Source organism: Orbilia oligospora (assembly GCF_000225545.1).
Source record: "Orbilia oligospora ATCC 24927 unplaced genomic scaffold scaffold00007, whole genome shotgun sequence".
Taxonomy (NCBI): domain Eukaryota; kingdom Fungi; phylum Ascomycota; class Orbiliomycetes; order Orbiliales; family Orbiliaceae; genus Orbilia; species Orbilia oligospora.
The window spans coordinates 640240-657835 of NW_011645564.1; the positions used below are offsets into that span (position 1 = coordinate 640240).

Sequence of the window (17596 nt, forward strand, 5' to 3'; positions counted from 1 at the left end):
GAAAGAAGGAGGAAAATATGAAATGAAGGGCCGTGTCTTTTGTACCTTCATCTGTGTTGTTTGAGGGTTATTTCTTGTGCGCAATTGTGTTTTTATGTTACCCAGGCCCCCGGGATGGGGGGTTATGGGGTCACTGGTAGCATACTCAGCTATTATAATGTTATAATTCTTCAACGGGTTTCATTTTGACTCCATAACTTCAACTTGTTACATCACCCCGTTTTCTCGCCCAAAGTTTCTTGTTTGGTTTTTTCCCCTCCGATACGAAACATTCTGGTAATTATACTAGCGATGGATCCTATGGATGAGAGAACGGTCAAAGCTGTATTCGATATTCTCTTTCTTCTTTCGACGGGGTTTTGCTTTGGAGTGCTTTTGATGCTACGAAAGGTCAATACACCGTTTAACCTGACTGCAGATGAGAGGTTCGGCCGGAAAACCCCATTTCGCCAACGATGTTAGTCTCGAACCAACCAACGATATTTTCCTCTTCTTTGTTTTGAAGGATAAGTCTACAATACTCGGAGTGGCTATTATTTATGGAAATACGTGGAAAGATAAGAGGAATGGAGAAGTGAAGGTTTTCTTCCCAATACGGGCCAAATTTTTACCGCTATTGGTTTTTTAACGAGAGTTGTCTATGTATGATAGACAGGTAGCCTTGTAATTGATATAACGTTAGAGCTTATTGTGTATCAATGCTAAGAAGATTAGCCCGATATTTAATCTTTACAAACAGTAAATATTTAGGATATTAATGCCTCGTAGGGATTATGAATTCAATGCGAAAAGAGTTATATTGATACTTTGTATTACTTGGCTGTAGTAATATAATAGGAGGTATACAAGGTATCTGATTTGAAATATTTTTCTAAGACGTCGCACGAAACTCGAATAGCAACATGTCAAGGGGCAAGTATATGAGCTGAAAGGGGCAAGTTGTCCCATACCTAGACCTGAAGGGGGTATATCATAGCCTTAATATGTTTAGTAATTCATCATTGAGGACTAACCAGTGGAGAAGCCTGTCAAACGGGTAGCAAGTTTGGCAAAAATGCTTGGAAGATATGTAAAATTACATAAAATTAAAAGTCGATCTAGAACAAGCAGTTTGGAACATTGGTTAGAGTTAATACTCTAGCACATGCATAGCAATGAATAAAAAAGCAGTTCTTTGAAAAGAGAATCGGAACAAATCTAGCACTTTATTCCTAAAATGTTGGGGCCTTTTTTGAACGAGCAATAGTCAGATTACTATCACCTCTCAGTTTTCATCGACATCTAATATTGATGACATTAATTCCTTTAAGATCTTTATGGATGAATTATTAAGTTAGCTATCGGCCGTAACGTGTCGTAAGATTGATGTCGATAGTATACGGTAGTCCAAGACACCGATTCAAGAGGACTAATACTCACCCATTGCTCTAATTTTCGGGGATTCACCCGTAATTCTCGACACTTGTCATCTAATCGTTCTATATGATGTCTCGTCAGAGTTCTTCTGCTACTAAATAGTCTATCTTGCATAAATATTTGAAAGCAAACTGCGGGATAAATCATACCGGTGGCACAATAGAGAACGTGATCGAGCCCTGCATCTCTCAATTCGTCTAACCACGCCGTAGCCTCTTCATCCTCCCCAATCTGAGCTATGTAAAACTTGACGGCTTTTCTGGGAGTTAGAGAATATTGACAGTAGTTTGAATTTTTAAAAGGTAGAAGAAAGAGAAAACGCTTTGGAAGGTCTTGTAGCCTATGGGGTTATAGTTGTGGCTTACCATCTACATGATAACCATGCTGTGCAAGCACTCTACCACACTCGACAATATTATCCCTTAAGGTATCGCGTGTCTCTTTTGACATTGGTCCTCCTTCTGGGCATCCGTCTGTAATTATACATATAAGAACCGGTCGAGTGAGGACGTTACTGTTTAATCTAAGTTTCGAGTAGATAAGTGGCTCGAGTATTTTTTCTTTAAGGTTAGTTCCTATAGGTGTCCAGCCGTCCCACGTCGCTTCTGCCATTATCGAGTCTATTGCGTCCAAGCTTGGCTTGCTATAGTGGGGAGCGGTAGGATGGTTAATAAACCTAATTTCGACGCCTTCACCATCAGGAGCTGTTCTACTAGTGACACTAGCGATTGTTTTTACGAGATCTTTCAAGTCGTCCCGACGGGTGCCCTGTCTCATTGATCCGCTATCGTCTATACACATACGTTTTTGTTAATGTTAATCATTTGAGCATCAACTTATTGAGTTTTCTCACCATAACATATGACTGGCTGGTACAACGCTATCCTCGCTAAGTCCTTGGTGTCGAGTGAGTTCGAAGGGTCTTGGCCTAAGCTCACCGCTTTGTCGACGACATTCTTGATAAATGTGCTTTTCGGTGGGAAAAACCTTCCCAGCCTGGAATATTCTACAAATGTATTGATCTCTTTTTTGAAATCGTCGACGGTTTTAACCTCTGAGACCCTCTATTAAAACAAATTAGTCCTCGTTTGAAGTTCTAGAACGTTGAGTATGTTTTATCTTTGTTATACCTGTGGCGGCAAAATAAAATCAAGAAAATCGTCCCAGAACTTCTCCCACCGTCTCAGTTTTTCGTCTGAAGTGCTTTCTAACGTTTCTATTATTTCCAAGTCGTCGTGGAGGAATTTTAGTGCTTTCCCAAACCCACTTGATAACGTAAATACCAGAGTTGCAAAAGTAGTGGCCTTTATACGTCTTGGTACTACGAGACGACTGTAAACTTTAGGCAAGAAATCTGGTCCACAATGACTCGCAATGGCCAAATACTTTGCAATCACTCCTGTATCAGATCCCATTATAGCCTTAAGGGATTTAATTCCTCTTGTACCAAATTCTGTAATCCAATGGACTGCTCTGTGTATGTCGTAGACCGGCTCTTCATCTCTATTTTTGGGTTTTCTTGGCTCCTCCGCAGAAGAAATAACCTCGCGGAGTAGACGACATGCAGTAAAGACTTCATCATTTAGTTTAATTCCGAAGTCACACTTGATAAAGGGTTCCGAACTGGTAATCGCTATTTCAGCACAAAACTGTTCAATAGTCCTCATTATTTTGGGAATAGAAGTAAGCTTAGCTGCAAGGTCCTCCCATTCCAGTTCATGATTTCTATTGCCCGGATATACGTATTGAAATTCAATCCAACAGATGTTGAAGTTGGTCAAGGGTAAGGGAAACCTCGTTGTGTTCAACAATGACTCCAGCTGTTTGTCAAAGGCTTTAATGATTTGATCTCTCACATCCGGAGTTTGGAAAGTGCTAGATTCGGATTCAGCGATTGACAATGCGTAGTTGTTCCAAGAATACAAATAAGAAAGCTGCTCTCCATCGAATTTGATCTCTCCTGAATTCCAGAAAGCTAAACCGGTCCGAAAAGGCTTTATATTCTGAATAGCGGTTATAATTTCAGTCGGTGAAAGATATTGAAGTACTTTCGCAACTGCCCATCTTGGCAACCAATAAACTGGAGGCGAATTTGGAAACGGCTTGTCATCTGCCATGCAAAAGACTTCTTTGTTGGCTGAGCTCTCTTTGAAACATATATTACGATTAAATCGATACAGTTGCAATGGACCTCTCTTCCCATAATGACGGAGGAGCATTGCAGCCTGCGACAAAATCTTTGATGTTTTTTGACCCTTGTCTCTCTATATTGACCGGACGTATTAGAAACTTTGTAAACAAGATTTTTGGAAACTAAAAAAGCTCAACAGCATCTGTACTTACTGTAAGCATTGACTTCAAAGACACTACCATATCTAGACTTGAGCCGGCGCCACATAATAGGATTACACATCCTATCCAAACCAAGAAGTTCTCCTCGAGGAACTTATGCACCCAGTCCCCATCTTCAATTTTGTCCATAGTGTTTCCTAGATGATATACCCATCCAAGACAGGCCGCTTGTACTTTTGGAGGGATTATTTGTTCGATGGCGGCTTCGTTGACGCCATAATTGAGGGTGTTTCCAAAGTCAGGTAGATATATCTTGAGTCTATCTGTTATAGTCTCGACATACTTGCGGGCTCTTTGTCTATATTCACTTTTATCCGCAGGTTGGATGTTATTGAGAAGTGCTTTGCCGTATGCGGCGGTTGTAAAAGATATAATTGCAATCCAATCATGGTCGCCTGTCAGCCAAGTTGGCTCCGGTCCTCGAGGTCCGGTGTATCCGCCAATATATAAACAGGGGGATTGGCTGTCTAGATTAACTGACTGGAATCCAGTGAAAATAATCCTGTCATTTTCTGAACCACTGTGCTGAGTCTCGGAGGCTTTACCCTCGTATTTATATCCTATCCATCCATAATGTGCATAAAAATAGCTACGGTTAGGAGGCTCGATATCTAATTCTAGAGATGTGCGAAAATAGGAGTCAACGATTAGTAGCCGAGGACTAGACTTGCAATAAAGAAAGTGGCAGCGTTGAAGCCAGAATCGTTGAAGTATTTACCATAATTTTTGGGGATGGTATCGAACCCTGAATTAATATCTGGGGAGAACTTTTCCAAAGATACGTGTCCGCGTGTGCGTGTCGACGTCGGGCCTTTCAATTCATCTGCGAGAAATGCCGCCTTCTCTTGGAAATCCTTCATATTCACCAGTACCTCACTTCCTAAAACTGCTGGTGGCAATTTTTGAGTTTTTAAGATCCCTTCTCGAGCAATTGGCGGTAGTGTGTTTGGTGAACCTCTAACACCAATACTTTCAATTGTGAGTGTAGGATAGTTTGCGATCGCGGCTGCGGTAGTAAAATCAATAATATTCCGTTTGAAACGACGAGGTGCCGGGGCCCCTGATAGGGAAGTTTTTTCTAATTGTCCGACGATAATATCCCCGAAGCGAATATTTCGCATCGGGAGGCTGATCTGGATTCCACCAAAAATAAACCAGAATCTCATTGCTGGGAAAATACTTTGTGACTGTTCTATAAGGTCTCGTATCCCATATATGGCAAATGGGTCCCAGAGAACAGCCATAATACATGCAATGACAACATTGTGCTTTCCAATGCGGCCGAATTTACAGTTATAGCGATGGCTATAATCGAAGCGTAAACCTCGTGGGTCCTGATGACATTCATCAAATACAAGACTTGCGCCCCCAAACCACTCACCAATCCATCCGATAGTGTAGTCATAGACAGTTAGTTCTCCGGATTTTTTTAGACGCTGTTTTTTCTGTCCTAACTGTATGTTTCTCAGAATCAAATCATTTTCGGGATTATTATCGAGACCAGGGTAATTGCTCCATAAATCATTCGTGACCATAGACCAATCTTGTGAGACCGATTCGGGGGGCTCTTGAAAGATAGGCTCGGCTGTTTCTCGATTGTTTTCAGTCGTGAGGCTAAATCTAGATGACGGGTGCTCACTTGAATCTGAGCCTTCTTCATGGAAGTCGGACAGGGATCTATGGCAGCTTTCGGTCAGTGTCATGCTTCCATGAGGCATAAAGTCGCAAGATTCTGTATCCTGGCTATCTAGTAACCGCAGTGATAATATCATGATATTCTGTAGATGCTCTGCAATATGATTTGCCATTTCGGTTGAGACTCGGGGAGAGAGCCCACTAGACGAATATTCCTGGTTCTCCATTCCCTTAGTTTTCATACGGCAGAGTGGACAAATATTCGCCTCAGGGAAGTCCTCAACAATAGAGCCCTTTGCTATCGAAGAAATAGTATCTTCTGAAAAAAGGACCTTATTGTGGGCGGCATGACGGCTGACCTCGAGACTGTCTCCTTCCTCGATACTATTCCCTTCTTTGGGAGCATAGTTTTCGTCAAGACAGAACTTCCGATGAACAGTTTTGAAATGGGCAGAGAATTTGTTTGGAGCTGAGAATAAGATATCAGAGAGATGAGTATCAGCATGACACAATTGATAGCCCTCAGGTAATAAATTTGAGCTTTGCAAATCGCATTTCCAGAGTGGTTGCCAGTGGATATGCTGTGGCCAGCTTGGGTGGTGTCTAATCATATGTTTTTTCCATTTTTTTATTGATGAAAATGTTGGAACCGCGCCTGCACATTCCTCAGAAAGGCAGAAGAACGGCTCTAGATCCTTACAGTAATGCTCCCTATCAGTAAGTTTCGTGAGAGTGAACGTTAGTTAGATCAATATACTCTTACGACTAGAAATAGCCATACCTTCCGGAGATAGTCCAGCGGCCCTCTTTGATATAGTCGTCGCCAATTTTAGTAAAGCACCATTGGCATCTCCTATCCTGATTACTCTTAAATCGTGGTATTGGTGGCTCGTTCTTTTGGGCTAATACAACTGTTGTCCCAGATCGTGACCTTGGGCCACGGAGAACGTCTAGATTTCCCTGGAACTGTGTCCAGTTCGCAGATGTTATTGTCGGAGCCAGTTGCGGGTTTTTTGTATGCTTTGGTGGCAAGATATTCTGGTTTTGGGTAGGAAGATTCTGCGGAGGTAATAAAGTCTCGGGCTTCGTATTATCGATGGTGACAAATTCTTCTTGACTCTGCTCCCGAACTGTTGGCGACAACGATTTGGGAATTTGAGGCCGTGATCTGATATCTACTTTCAGTTGTTCGTGCCGAAAAGCTCTCAGTTTCAACCGAGCGTAACGGTCTATCATGCTCTGTGCTATTTGAAAGATTAGGCTCTCTGGGGCGCTAGGGTAAAGCTTTTCTAGTGCTAGGACACTGATCATTTCTAATGAAGTCAAATCTAGATTTTCCGATGCATATTTTCGAGCTCGAGCTGTTTCGCTATTTTTTGACGATTGGCGGATAGCGACTGCTACCTGACTGAGCTCCACCAGAGCCTCATCAATAGCTTCACAAGAATAGGTTATGACTGATGAAATCTCATCGACGCTGAGATCCACGTCAATTAAATTGGAAGGGTTTTCTGGGTCTCGAACAGGTGAATGTTGAACTTTCGACTCCTGATTCCCTGATGCAACATCGTGCACCTCGGTTACTGCGCGCACGTTATATTAGGCTTTTCGGCGCCACTACTTTTCCGCATTGATCATAGAGGAGGTGTAAAATTCAAACTAGAATCGGATTCGTACTTACGCTGATCGAGATTTCGCTTTAAGATAAGTAGTAGGCGAATAACAACATCCTGAATCTCAGGCTGTTTATACAGTCGGCGGTCTAAGCTGACTCTATTCTCCGCAAACACCCCAAGATACTCCTGCCATGCTGTAAATCGTCGCTCATAATCTTCTATTGTCTCTATTTCAATGTAGCTGCTTTCTGCTGCTTCGCGCAAGCATTGTTGAAGAAGGTCGTCACAGTCCCAGGCCAATATAAAGATAGGCTCCTCTGGGTCGCCGCTGGGCTCAAAATCATCACTAGGCCCGGCAATCATATTCGCCATTGTATTGAATAGAACTATAGTGAGATTTGTCTCGTACCCAGACCTGGAAAGTGAGATAGAAGTTCTGTGTAGTTGCTAGCTAGTGGCGGCAGCGGCTACCTATGGGCGCAGGTTGACGATAAAGCAATAGAAGCAGGAGTTTCAAAGCGCCAACTTGCGTAATTGCCAGCTATATGCAAATATCGATTTTCATAAATCTAAAGTCTCTACTAGTCTACCACATGCGTGTCAGTGGCTGTAATAACTCTATAATCCACAATTTCCGAGGTATATATACCTACTGATGGCGGGGATGATGATTTCGACCCTACGAACTTGATGGAGACCTGATCAAGGCCGCAATTTCTGCCTCATCAAGTCGCCCGCTTAAACAGGTTCAATTTTTATATATTTTAAGGACGACGACGAGCTAACGAGACATGTCTGCTTTAAAACATTTTATTCGGGAATTTGCGCGATTTATGTCATAAATCTATAGAGATACGAATGTCGGAAACTAAGTTGATAAGTGTAAAAAAGCATTTTCATGGGCCTATGCAGGAAGCAAACCTCACATATATATGTATACCTAAGGCACGGACGTGACGTGCACGAAATCAAATGTGGGTAAATCAAGTCAACAAACAACAGGTGCGGGGTTAGTATTAGAAATGCATTTGACAGAATTTTGGTTTCTATTTCATTTTGAAATTAGCTGCTCACTCTTTTCATACTCTAATAACAACTCCGAGACTATCAGGTCTATGATGCCTTGGTAAAATGAGGCTTGGCGTTACAAGTTACTATCTCACGAGCTTACTCAAAGAATTCCATGAGCATCGGCTACGGTTCCGTATCCCACAAAAAGTCACCTATCAAAATTTTCGTCATGGGTCCCTTAGAGAAAGACTGGGGGCTCATCAGCTCGACAACTTCCGTCATTTTTTCGAGGCTGACTTTATGAAACTCATTTCAATGGACCATTCCTATCACTCCTCTGATTCCAATACCCAATCAATCCCCCCTGAGGGGGTACACTTATTTGAAGAGCTCTTTCAGCTTCTAGAAAACATTGTGAACAATAAATTCACGGCAGGTACTGATAGTTACTGCTTGGGCCTGGGGTGCGGAAACATATGCATCCATCTGGGGGGATACTCACAACTAGAAGACATTATTACGATAATGCGCCAGACAGAGGGAGCTCTTGAATTGACAACCGGGATGCCACGCTCAGTTTTTGTTATATCTGAGTTGGAGACAGGAAATAAGGCCCGTGTAGCTGCTCAAAATGTAATTAAAATTTTGAGTAACAGACAGCTTCTTGATGATACCATACCCAGGATAAAGTTTCCGGTCAAGCAAGGTACCGGGCCTATGACAAATTACCACGATCTAATCGACAAGTTCATTCGATATTTTGATTGCGAGTACCGGGCTCTGGTTACCCGAGTTCTTGGGACCGTTGCCACTGAACTTGAGAAGTGCCCGCCAGTTCTTGGGCATAAAATTATGATACAACTTCCTAGCATCAAAGAGACGGATTTATTTCCCTCAGATTCACTGCATTTAGTTAAGTGGAGCCTGGATGGATTTGTGTATTGTCCGGAGCTTTCGCAGTGGCATAATATCAAATGTAGATTTGATCAGTACGTAAACCTTCTTTGAGTCCGCAAAATTAACGATGGCAGGCAGCACCTCCAAGGTTTATCTAGGTTAGATGCTGATGAATTTTGTAATTTTTCATAGAGAGTCTCAAGCAAAAAACACCGAAGCTCAGAGGCTATGTGAAGTTGTGAAATCTGCTTTACAGCGCGAAGAAGGCCTTTTACTTCTTTTTGACAAGGCACTGGCGGCATTTATTGAAAGTCCTGAGCTTTCTGACCTACCGACTATGAATCCCAATATTTACCCGATCAGGAACCTCAAAGAAATGATTATGGTTGATGGGTTCTTTAACCTTCCGTCGTCAAAATTAAAAGGGTCTTGCTTGTTCAAGCATACAGAACGAAGAGAGCTCGCGGCGAAGTTAGCCCTCTTCCTTTTGATGTCTTGCGACTCCGAAAAGGCATCAGCTATGGACTCTTGGAATGGTAACCATGTCACGTTCTTTAGCTCATCAGATTCTCAAAAGGGTTGCAACCGTGAATCACCCTATATTTCATGTCTACTAGGCCAAGCTCCCTCAACCTCGCAGTCATTTATTCCAAACAACTATGATACCCCTAGAAGATACACGGAAATCGCGAGACTATTGATGGAAATCGAATACGGTCCGATATTCGATAATGACGAGCACTTCAGCGCAAAGAATAACTTCGGGTTGGAAACTATCAAAGAATCCCTGAAAATGCATCGGGAATATGATGATCCGACCAAATCGAATTACCTCGATGCCATCGGAAATTGTCTCCGCTTCGGCAACCTTTTCCGATATGAGTATCGCTCCGAAGCAATTAGAAGTACTGAAAGGCCCGCAGATACGTGTAGAAGAATAATCAGAACTGAAATTGTTCTAAAACTCTTACTGGACCTTCCAGCTTTCAAGAAGCCGCTGCCAAAGCGAGCACGACCCTCTAACAATGAGCAATTCCCTAACAGCCAAGAGAAGCTATTAGACATAGTCGACGACGGTGATACCCAAATACCGAACCAACACCAGGCCAGTTCCTTTTCAAACATTGGTCATGGTTTGATAAATCCGGTAGTTCGAGGAAGAGTTGACAGGGGGACATCCTTTGGGTTATCTTCAGCGAACAGCTGTCAAGGTATACTAGCTAGCAGAACAACGCCGTGTCGTTATATAGATAGCGCCGAGACTGATAGAAGCAATCACTTACAGATTCGAGATCCAAAACACTCTCGAGCCGCCCGTCTATGATCCCCCGTAGGTCCCAAGGTTCCAAAACTAACCAGGGGAAAAAGAAGGGTCAGTTACTTGTACCATACCCCTAATTGAGACTGGTTTATTTCCAAACTAACAACCACAGTGTCTTTCGGGGAAGCCTCCAAAAAGAATATTGGAAGCTTGTTCGATTCACAGGAAAGTATTGAGGCCCCAGCAACGTAAGCTTATAATAATTCAACCGAGTCTCTCAAAATTAAACATAGCTAATTCTTTACAGGGCTGAGTCGGCTAAATTATGGTTTCAAAAACTGAACGATCTAGTTGTTGATCCGATATTAAGCGTCAGAAGGCGACAAGCTGACAGACTAGTTAAAGTAGCTGTTCTAGACACGGGAATCGATATTGCACACCCTATGATCACAAAGGCTATGGGGGAAAATGGATCCAAGATTACGAAATTCCAAGACTGGACCCAATCTCCATACAGTATAAGCGATCGTGTTGGACATGGCACTGCGGTTTCCGAGATTTTGTTAAGAGTTGCAAAAGTAGATTTATATGTGGGAAAAGTGTCCGATGCTGCTGAATTTGACGATAAGACCCCGGGAATAGTTGCACAGGTATTGCAAAAACTTATTCTCGTTTGAACGACTATCAATATTTTATTCAAAACTAAAATTTAGTATAGGCCATTGAGTACGCTACATCCTCCGGCGGGTGGGATGTCGACATTGTTGTGCTATCGCTTGGTTTCGAAAGTGAAGACAATGGCATCCGCCGGGCCATTTTAAACGCCCATATTAGGAACAAAATAATCTTCGCCGCAGCGTCTAATTCCGCTTCTCTCGTTCCTGAACTGAGAGTATCATTCCCGGCAAGGATGTGTGGTCAAGTCATTAGCATTCGGTCCGCTAGCGGACAGTCTGTCAGATCAAATGCCTCGCCAATTGCTTCGGATGGCGATGATAACTTTATGACATTAGGAGAAGGGATTGAAGCAGCATGGCCATCGGATCTCAACGATGGAAATCCCACTCGATACGTTTCAGGGACTTCTTTTGCAACACCTGTAGCCGCCGGTATTGCGGCCCTTATTCTAGAATTCTCGGTACAACAAGGGAAAGTGAAAGGGGATTCGAATCTAGAAGCGGCTGATAGAGCTATTCTGTGGTCCCATCGTGGTGTTAGAAAGATTTTCCAAGTTATGTCCACGATTGTCAACAGAGACAACAAACCGGACTGCAGGATGGTTTATCCATGGGGGCTTTTCGATAACAAGAGAAAATACCCAGGTCACGCTATGGAGATCAACCGATGGTTACAAAGTATCTAGATCTAGCTAGTAAGATATGCACTGATATATGATATTAGCTGTTCAGGACCATCCAAACTTCGAGTGCAGTTAATTAAGTTTAAGGTTTCATTCGGCGCTGGCATACAATGGCACTGCCTCAAGAAACACGACCAAACTGCATCGACACAGCCACATAATTGAAACGCATCCAATCGTTTTTTGGCGATTTGTCGTATATATGGCACAAGGCTGTAGAAGTTCGGATCAAGTTATAGCACTCTTAAGCCAACACAAGGCTACACCGGACCCCACATATATAAAGAAAGGGCTTTATATTTACAGCTTACATGGCAGCTCAAATATGAGTGCTGTCTAAATCACTGATCCTGTCTCTCTATCATATTGTTCTAAAATGCCAAAAAAGACTTACTTACGACCTCCAAATGACGACTATGCGCCAGACACCAACATTTGTCTCGGTCACGTTTGGTTAGATCCGAGAGACCCCGGCTCAGTCATCGGGACCCCTTTGCCAATTCCTGGAAATATAGATATCAATCATACCTATAAAGAATCATGGACTATGGACCTTGGGCGCAATTCTCAATCCAAGATTGGTTATTGGGCCAAAATCGCCCAGCTTCCTGTTGCAGCAGGCGCGCACACAATTTGGGGTCGTTCCAAGGGTAGCGTCTATACTATCCCTAAAATGGATACGTATTCTATCGAACCGACGCCGGAGTACGTTAAAGCGAGTACCTCTTTGGCCTCATCTGATAGTATTCGGAAAGGAAGCAACTTCTATATGGTTACGGGCGTTAAAATCGCTAGAGGCGGAAGCGCAACGAATGTTGACTCTAAAGATATTGGTGCCGATATTATTCTCGGCGTTGATGCCACAACGGCCAGTATCCCGATTGAAGTGGGAGGGGAGGTCGGTTATTCGACGGGTGGATACAATAATCAAAGTTTTGGCTCCTCTAGCGACTTCGTGTTTGCCTACCGGGTGCGAGAGATCTTCTATGAGAAAAGAATCCTGAAAACGAGAGAGTATAATAAAGGGGCAGTCTTGGGAGAAAGTCTTCCATCTGAGAGTTGGAAAGAAGGAAATAAGGCTCAGTTCACTATTGATGAGGCTGAAACTGGCGACGAAGACTTTATTGCCGAAGGGGAAATTGACGTTTTTGAAGATGATGATGGCCAAGAAGTGGCTATAGTTTCCTAGCCTCATGTTCTAAATGTTTTTGATGTTTAATAAAATTAAAGCTCGTATCAACCGAATATAACGAAAGAAGAAGAAAAGGTTGACTGTAAATCGTTTCGATAAAGATCTTCCGGAGTCTCCTAACTTGGTAGTTTTGGAAAGTACATTTGACACCAAGGGCACAGTATCGACCAAGAAAGTCTCGTTGCACGCGGAAGCACACAGAGCCCATTATCCTACGTCATGTTTAGGATGTGGAGTTGAAAGAGCCGCCTTGAGGTTTCAGCTGAAAAAGAGTCCCCTCTGCTAGTAAGCCAGGATTTTTGACACCACTCATTGATCGGTTGATCAATTGACGGAAAAAGATATCTGGAAAATAGAGCCTCGAGAGCATCCCTAGAGGGGGTAGTAGGGAAGTAGTTAACTCGGGTGACGCCAAGTACATGCAACGAGACAATGATAAGATGCATAAAGTATTCCAGCCCTATAGTACGACGTCCTAAGCTATAGACACCGCTCGAGATATAGAAGTTGCCGTCGGTGCCGACGGTTGATCTTATGAGACTATACATGCCTTGTGGTCAGTTTCTTTTTCGTAAGGAATATTCATGCGTCATTTCCTTTTGGAATGTTAAGTTTAGGTATGGATAAATTCCGTCTCGTGAACTTTATCGTCGGTTCGATGATACATAGAATACAGATAGGTTTGACCGGACGCCTGATGTGAAAACACGGGACGGAAGTTCATGCATTTGTACATGGTATTTTCATCAACGGCCGGCATATCTAGGCTTATAACATCATGGCGTATATTTCCACTTTGTGGCAGATAATGCAAGGAGTTCAAGTGGGTCGACTCCTAGTCACTAGTTCGCCATGCCGGTATCATCAAAAAGGTTTGGTCTCAGTTTAACTATATTTAAACGACTAGCTCGGGGATCATAGAAACGACTCGATTGTTCATAGCCCTGATCATCTGATGTTTCAAAGGAACTAGAAAGGCTCTAAATACTGATTTCGTACAAATTTTGTGGGCCAAGTATACCTAAGTAATTAGGAAGCCAATTCCACGTACTAGTGCCGGATCGAAGGTTGATACGTATATTCCACCCTAAACCTGATGTCTACTCTGGAAGTATCCCAGCCACAAAATTTAGGAAGTTGAACTAGAGCACTAGTGATTTTGTTTAAACCTTCACAGACCTGAAAATAAATATTACCGGCGCACTTAATATTGCATGGTGACTACACCTTAAGGGTATACAAGGTAGGTACTATGGTGCGCGAGTCGTAAATCGTGGCGTTGGTCATGAGAAAAGAAATGCTTGCCCTAGAAGCTTTCGAAAGCAGTATCAAGCATTATACCAAGAACCAAGATATGTCGACACACATAACACCCCAGACACCATTCTTCGATGCCGTGCCTTGGATAACCTGACGGAATATTCCGTCACATTCTTGTTCATAGAGCGGATTTATGTCCAGAAACCCTGTCCGACATTGCATTGCACCTGGTCTCTTGGCTTCTTGAAAAGAACTGCGGGACTCAGCGCTAACATAATCACCTGTGGAACACGAGAGAGATTCCCTTTCGCCCAATATGTTAGCTCTGCAGCTCTAGTCCAAGCCCCACTCTCGGTCTCTGACTCGCCGAGCCGACCAAATATTCCTAACGGGCTCCACCAGGGTGGTACGCGTCCGCAATAAAAAAATTTAGAGTTGGCGATGACAGTTGGGTTCTAAAGTGTCCGGGATAACAAAAAGAACTCCGGAAAAATCAAAGCGAGAAGTATATCAGGTGGAAGTATTAGCTGTACCCCAAAACGAACCCTTGTCAATAGACCCACCTGTTCGGCGGCTGAAAGCCATGCGTGGGAGACACCCCTGCCATTAAGCATTGGTTCGAATTAACAAATTTTAATATCAAGAAAACATGCAAACCCGTATCTGCGGTTCAACTATATACCCAAGAAGTAGCACAAGCACAAGGCACTTAAGCCGAAATTTTGGTAATGAGTTCTTATTCAACAACCAGTTAAAGCGAGCAAGAAATAAACCGATTGAAATGACTTGGTTTTCAAAAAGTTGATTAATCAGTTTAGGAGAGTTAGGTTTGTTTTGTTTCTGTGTGTGTGCACCGTGTGTTACTACTAGTTTGTAAAATGTTAACCTCATATTCTTTCGAGTGGTAAAACTGAATCCACACTTAGACAAAGTCAGTGTTTAGAAGGTTGATTAATATTATATTAAAACAGACGCCGCTGACTAGTCTAGCGACAAATATATAGATACACGAAGGAAAGCAGAGAAATAACGATGCCGCTTAGCAGTCAAACCAGCGAGCGCTCATTGATGTAATGTACCAGACTTATTTTTGAACTCTTGAAAGATTCTATGTAAACATACTCTAAGGCGGACAGCGTTTTTATTCAGTCATAAACTTTAAAACCCGCTAGGATTTTGGCAGACTGAATTGATAGTGCCACGTTTCTATAAAAAATATCGCAGGTTAGAATTATTTGTTGAAATAGCTTGAAATTATATTCAAATTTTCATCTCCACTTACGGGATCCAACCAGCAACACTGGGGTACTGTCTTCGCGCAGTGATCTTTGAATTCCTCTTTGCTAGCTGGGTTTTTCGACACTATAGCAATTTGGTTAGTCAATGTAGCTTAGCTTGTAGTATATATCAAAGTGTGGCTTACGCGGTGTGCAGTTGAGAGAGATTAAACCAAGGTGCACGGCCGTACAGCAAGCCGGGAAGGTACCACGAATCCCAACGCCATCGCAAACTTTATAAGCCGCAGGTTTGGCCACCGGCACCTCATCTACAGGAGCGGCATAGGGTAAAGCATAAGCCCCGGCAGAAAGAGCGGTAATGCATGCGATGAGGAACTTCATTTTCGCAGTTATCCAGTAGGTCAACTCGGATGAGACAAAAGATAATAATATTGGAAAATATAAATGATTGGTTTGCAAAGGTGTGCTTGATGATGCAAGAACTCGGTTGGCGGGGCCATCTCCCTATCTACACTGTTATATAGCTCCCTAACTTCTTAGAAGTATTAAAAAAATACTGATGAGGCCCTAGGGCCCTAGATTCAGCAATATCGAGATAAAACATAATTTGTTTTTGAGCTAAGGAATTTGTCCCTCTGTTGCAATTGAGTAGGTTGAGGACGGTGAACATTGCATACCTCAGTCGCGACGATTGCGAGGGGTATACCATAGACCTCACTTACTCACATACCTCAGGGTCCAGAATCTAATCCAAGTGGTCGAAATTTAAGGAACGACTTAACGGCGCCCAACTTCAGGGTCCATTGTCTCACATCATTAATATGATTATTGTCAACAGGACTATAGTACTAAGTCTTCCAAGTTTAGAAGTCTTTTAAGGCGTCCGTGAGTTCTAAAATATAACCCGTGTTAATGAAGCCGAGTTCAACAGAAGGATATACATTATAATTCAGTACGTATCGACTCTATCGGGTTTAAAGATTCCAACTTGGGGTAGTTTTGACCAATATTGATGTGCTAATTTAAAATAGCACAGCCTCGAAACCACAGCATGGCAGTACCTCTGTCCAATGGATTAGATATCAATTGATACCAACAGCTACTGATTTCTACCAGAACGTACCGAGACTCCGCACCCTCCAAAAACGATTTCTCCTGTCACCTTCATACCGATTCTACTTCTAGAAACGAGAAACCACCAACATTCCATTCTATGTGTCCACCTATAAAGTTTTAATTATCATGCTTTGACGTGTTACCCCTGGCCTAAAAGAATACCAACGTTGAGTGGCGTTCATCCCTGGCTTTTTTTGAGAGTTCGACCACCATGTTGCCACGATTTTCCCACAAGTGTGCGGTAAATGCCGATGGGCTCAATAAATGCACGCTGAAACCTCTGCTTCGGAATAACGAAGTTAGGATAACTTGGTCTCGTTCGCAGATTTTTTCCTCCATGACTCGTGCTGTTTCTACAGCGACTACAAAGTAAATCAGGATACAAATTTCATGGTGCCACCCAAACCCAATTTACAACTACCACGATTTAGCCAATATTTTAATATCTTAAACCGTGTAAATGATGATGGAGATATTGTGAAAGGCCACCTGCCGACCCTTACAAACATTATGAGATACTTCTGGTTCTTGGATTTGCTCTCGTTTACCGCACTTTTTGGATAGGTGGGCATGCAAGTAGTGTCTAATAGTCCATGTTCTATTTACGTTCATATACCTTGTTCAAACGTGGAGCAGAAAACTAATACCCCGTAAATCACTTTCCCTTTGCAACTGAATACATCGATATCAGGGTGATCCAATAACCATGTCCGAAGCTCCTTATAACTCAGGCTAATCGAACACGAAAGCCCGTTTAAATATTTTTAAATTTTGTTGCTATCTTTGAAGTTGAAATATGCCTTGACTGAGTCTATACCCTCAATTACCCCAGTTTGTTTGCCCTTTCATGCATGGCACAGGCCACCTAAAGACCTAGGAGCCATCCTTGATTTGATTCCTTGCAGTCTTATGCTGCATCTATTGCAATGTTGCATATCGCAAAAGTTGTGTTGGGTGGCGGCTCTCATCTGATCTTTTTCTATCCAATGGTCGCCCCTGGTCATGAACAACGGGTGGCAGCCACAAGCCAAGTTTTTGAACCATTTAAGAGGAGAGTTCTCTGTCTAGAGGTCACTGCCTTACAAAATCGTAGCAACCTCCCTATATATCGTGACTGCTATGAATTCGCTTGATTTTACCAGGACCCCTCTCGCATGCAACTCTGAAACGCTGAGTAGAGACAACTAGACTGCCAAAACATACAGCAAAGGCGCACTCATATTCTTACTTGATCATGTTCGG

General features: G+C 42.7%; 4 protein-coding genes across 4 annotated transcripts; 2 read left to right on the forward strand and 2 right to left on the reverse strand.

Moving 5' to 3' along the window:
- Positions 1-1493: 1493 nt before the first annotated feature.
- AOL_s00007g169 (uncharacterized protein) lies at positions 1494-7391 on the reverse strand (the record flags this gene model as incomplete). Its single annotated transcript, XM_011120070.1, has 9 exons — positions 1494-1510; positions 1566-1652; positions 1782-2207; positions 2270-2480; positions 2547-3680; positions 3760-4328; positions 4487-6114; positions 6185-6986; positions 7085-7391. 9 exons carry the CDS (start codon positions 7389-7391, stop codon positions 1494-1496), a joined length of 5181 nt encoding a protein of 1726 aa, XP_011118372.1.
- A 1164-nt stretch (positions 7392-8555) lies between these two features.
- AOL_s00007g170 (uncharacterized protein) lies at positions 8556-11551 on the forward strand (the record flags this gene model as incomplete). The annotated part of the gene is made up of 6 exons (XM_011120071.1): positions 8556-9019; positions 9120-10138; positions 10213-10299; positions 10361-10436; positions 10496-10838; positions 10907-11551. 6 exons carry the CDS (start codon positions 8556-8558, stop codon positions 11549-11551), a joined length of 2634 nt encoding a protein of 877 aa, XP_011118373.1.
- A 373-nt stretch (positions 11552-11924) lies between these two features.
- On the forward strand, positions 11925-12737 carry AOL_s00007g171 (uncharacterized protein; the record flags this gene model as incomplete). Its single annotated transcript, XM_011120072.1, has 1 exon — positions 11925-12737. One exon carries the CDS (start codon positions 11925-11927, stop codon positions 12735-12737), a length of 813 nt encoding a protein of 270 aa, XP_011118374.1.
- A 2421-nt stretch (positions 12738-15158) lies between these two features.
- Positions 15159-15619, reverse strand: AOL_s00007g172 (uncharacterized protein; the record flags this gene model as incomplete). The annotated part of the gene is made up of 3 exons (XM_011120073.1): positions 15159-15206; positions 15283-15362; positions 15424-15619. The coding sequence occupies 3 exons, from the start codon at positions 15617-15619 to the stop codon at positions 15159-15161; spliced, it is 324 nt and encodes a 107-aa protein (XP_011118375.1).
- Between the last annotated feature and the right edge of the window lie 1977 nt (positions 15620-17596).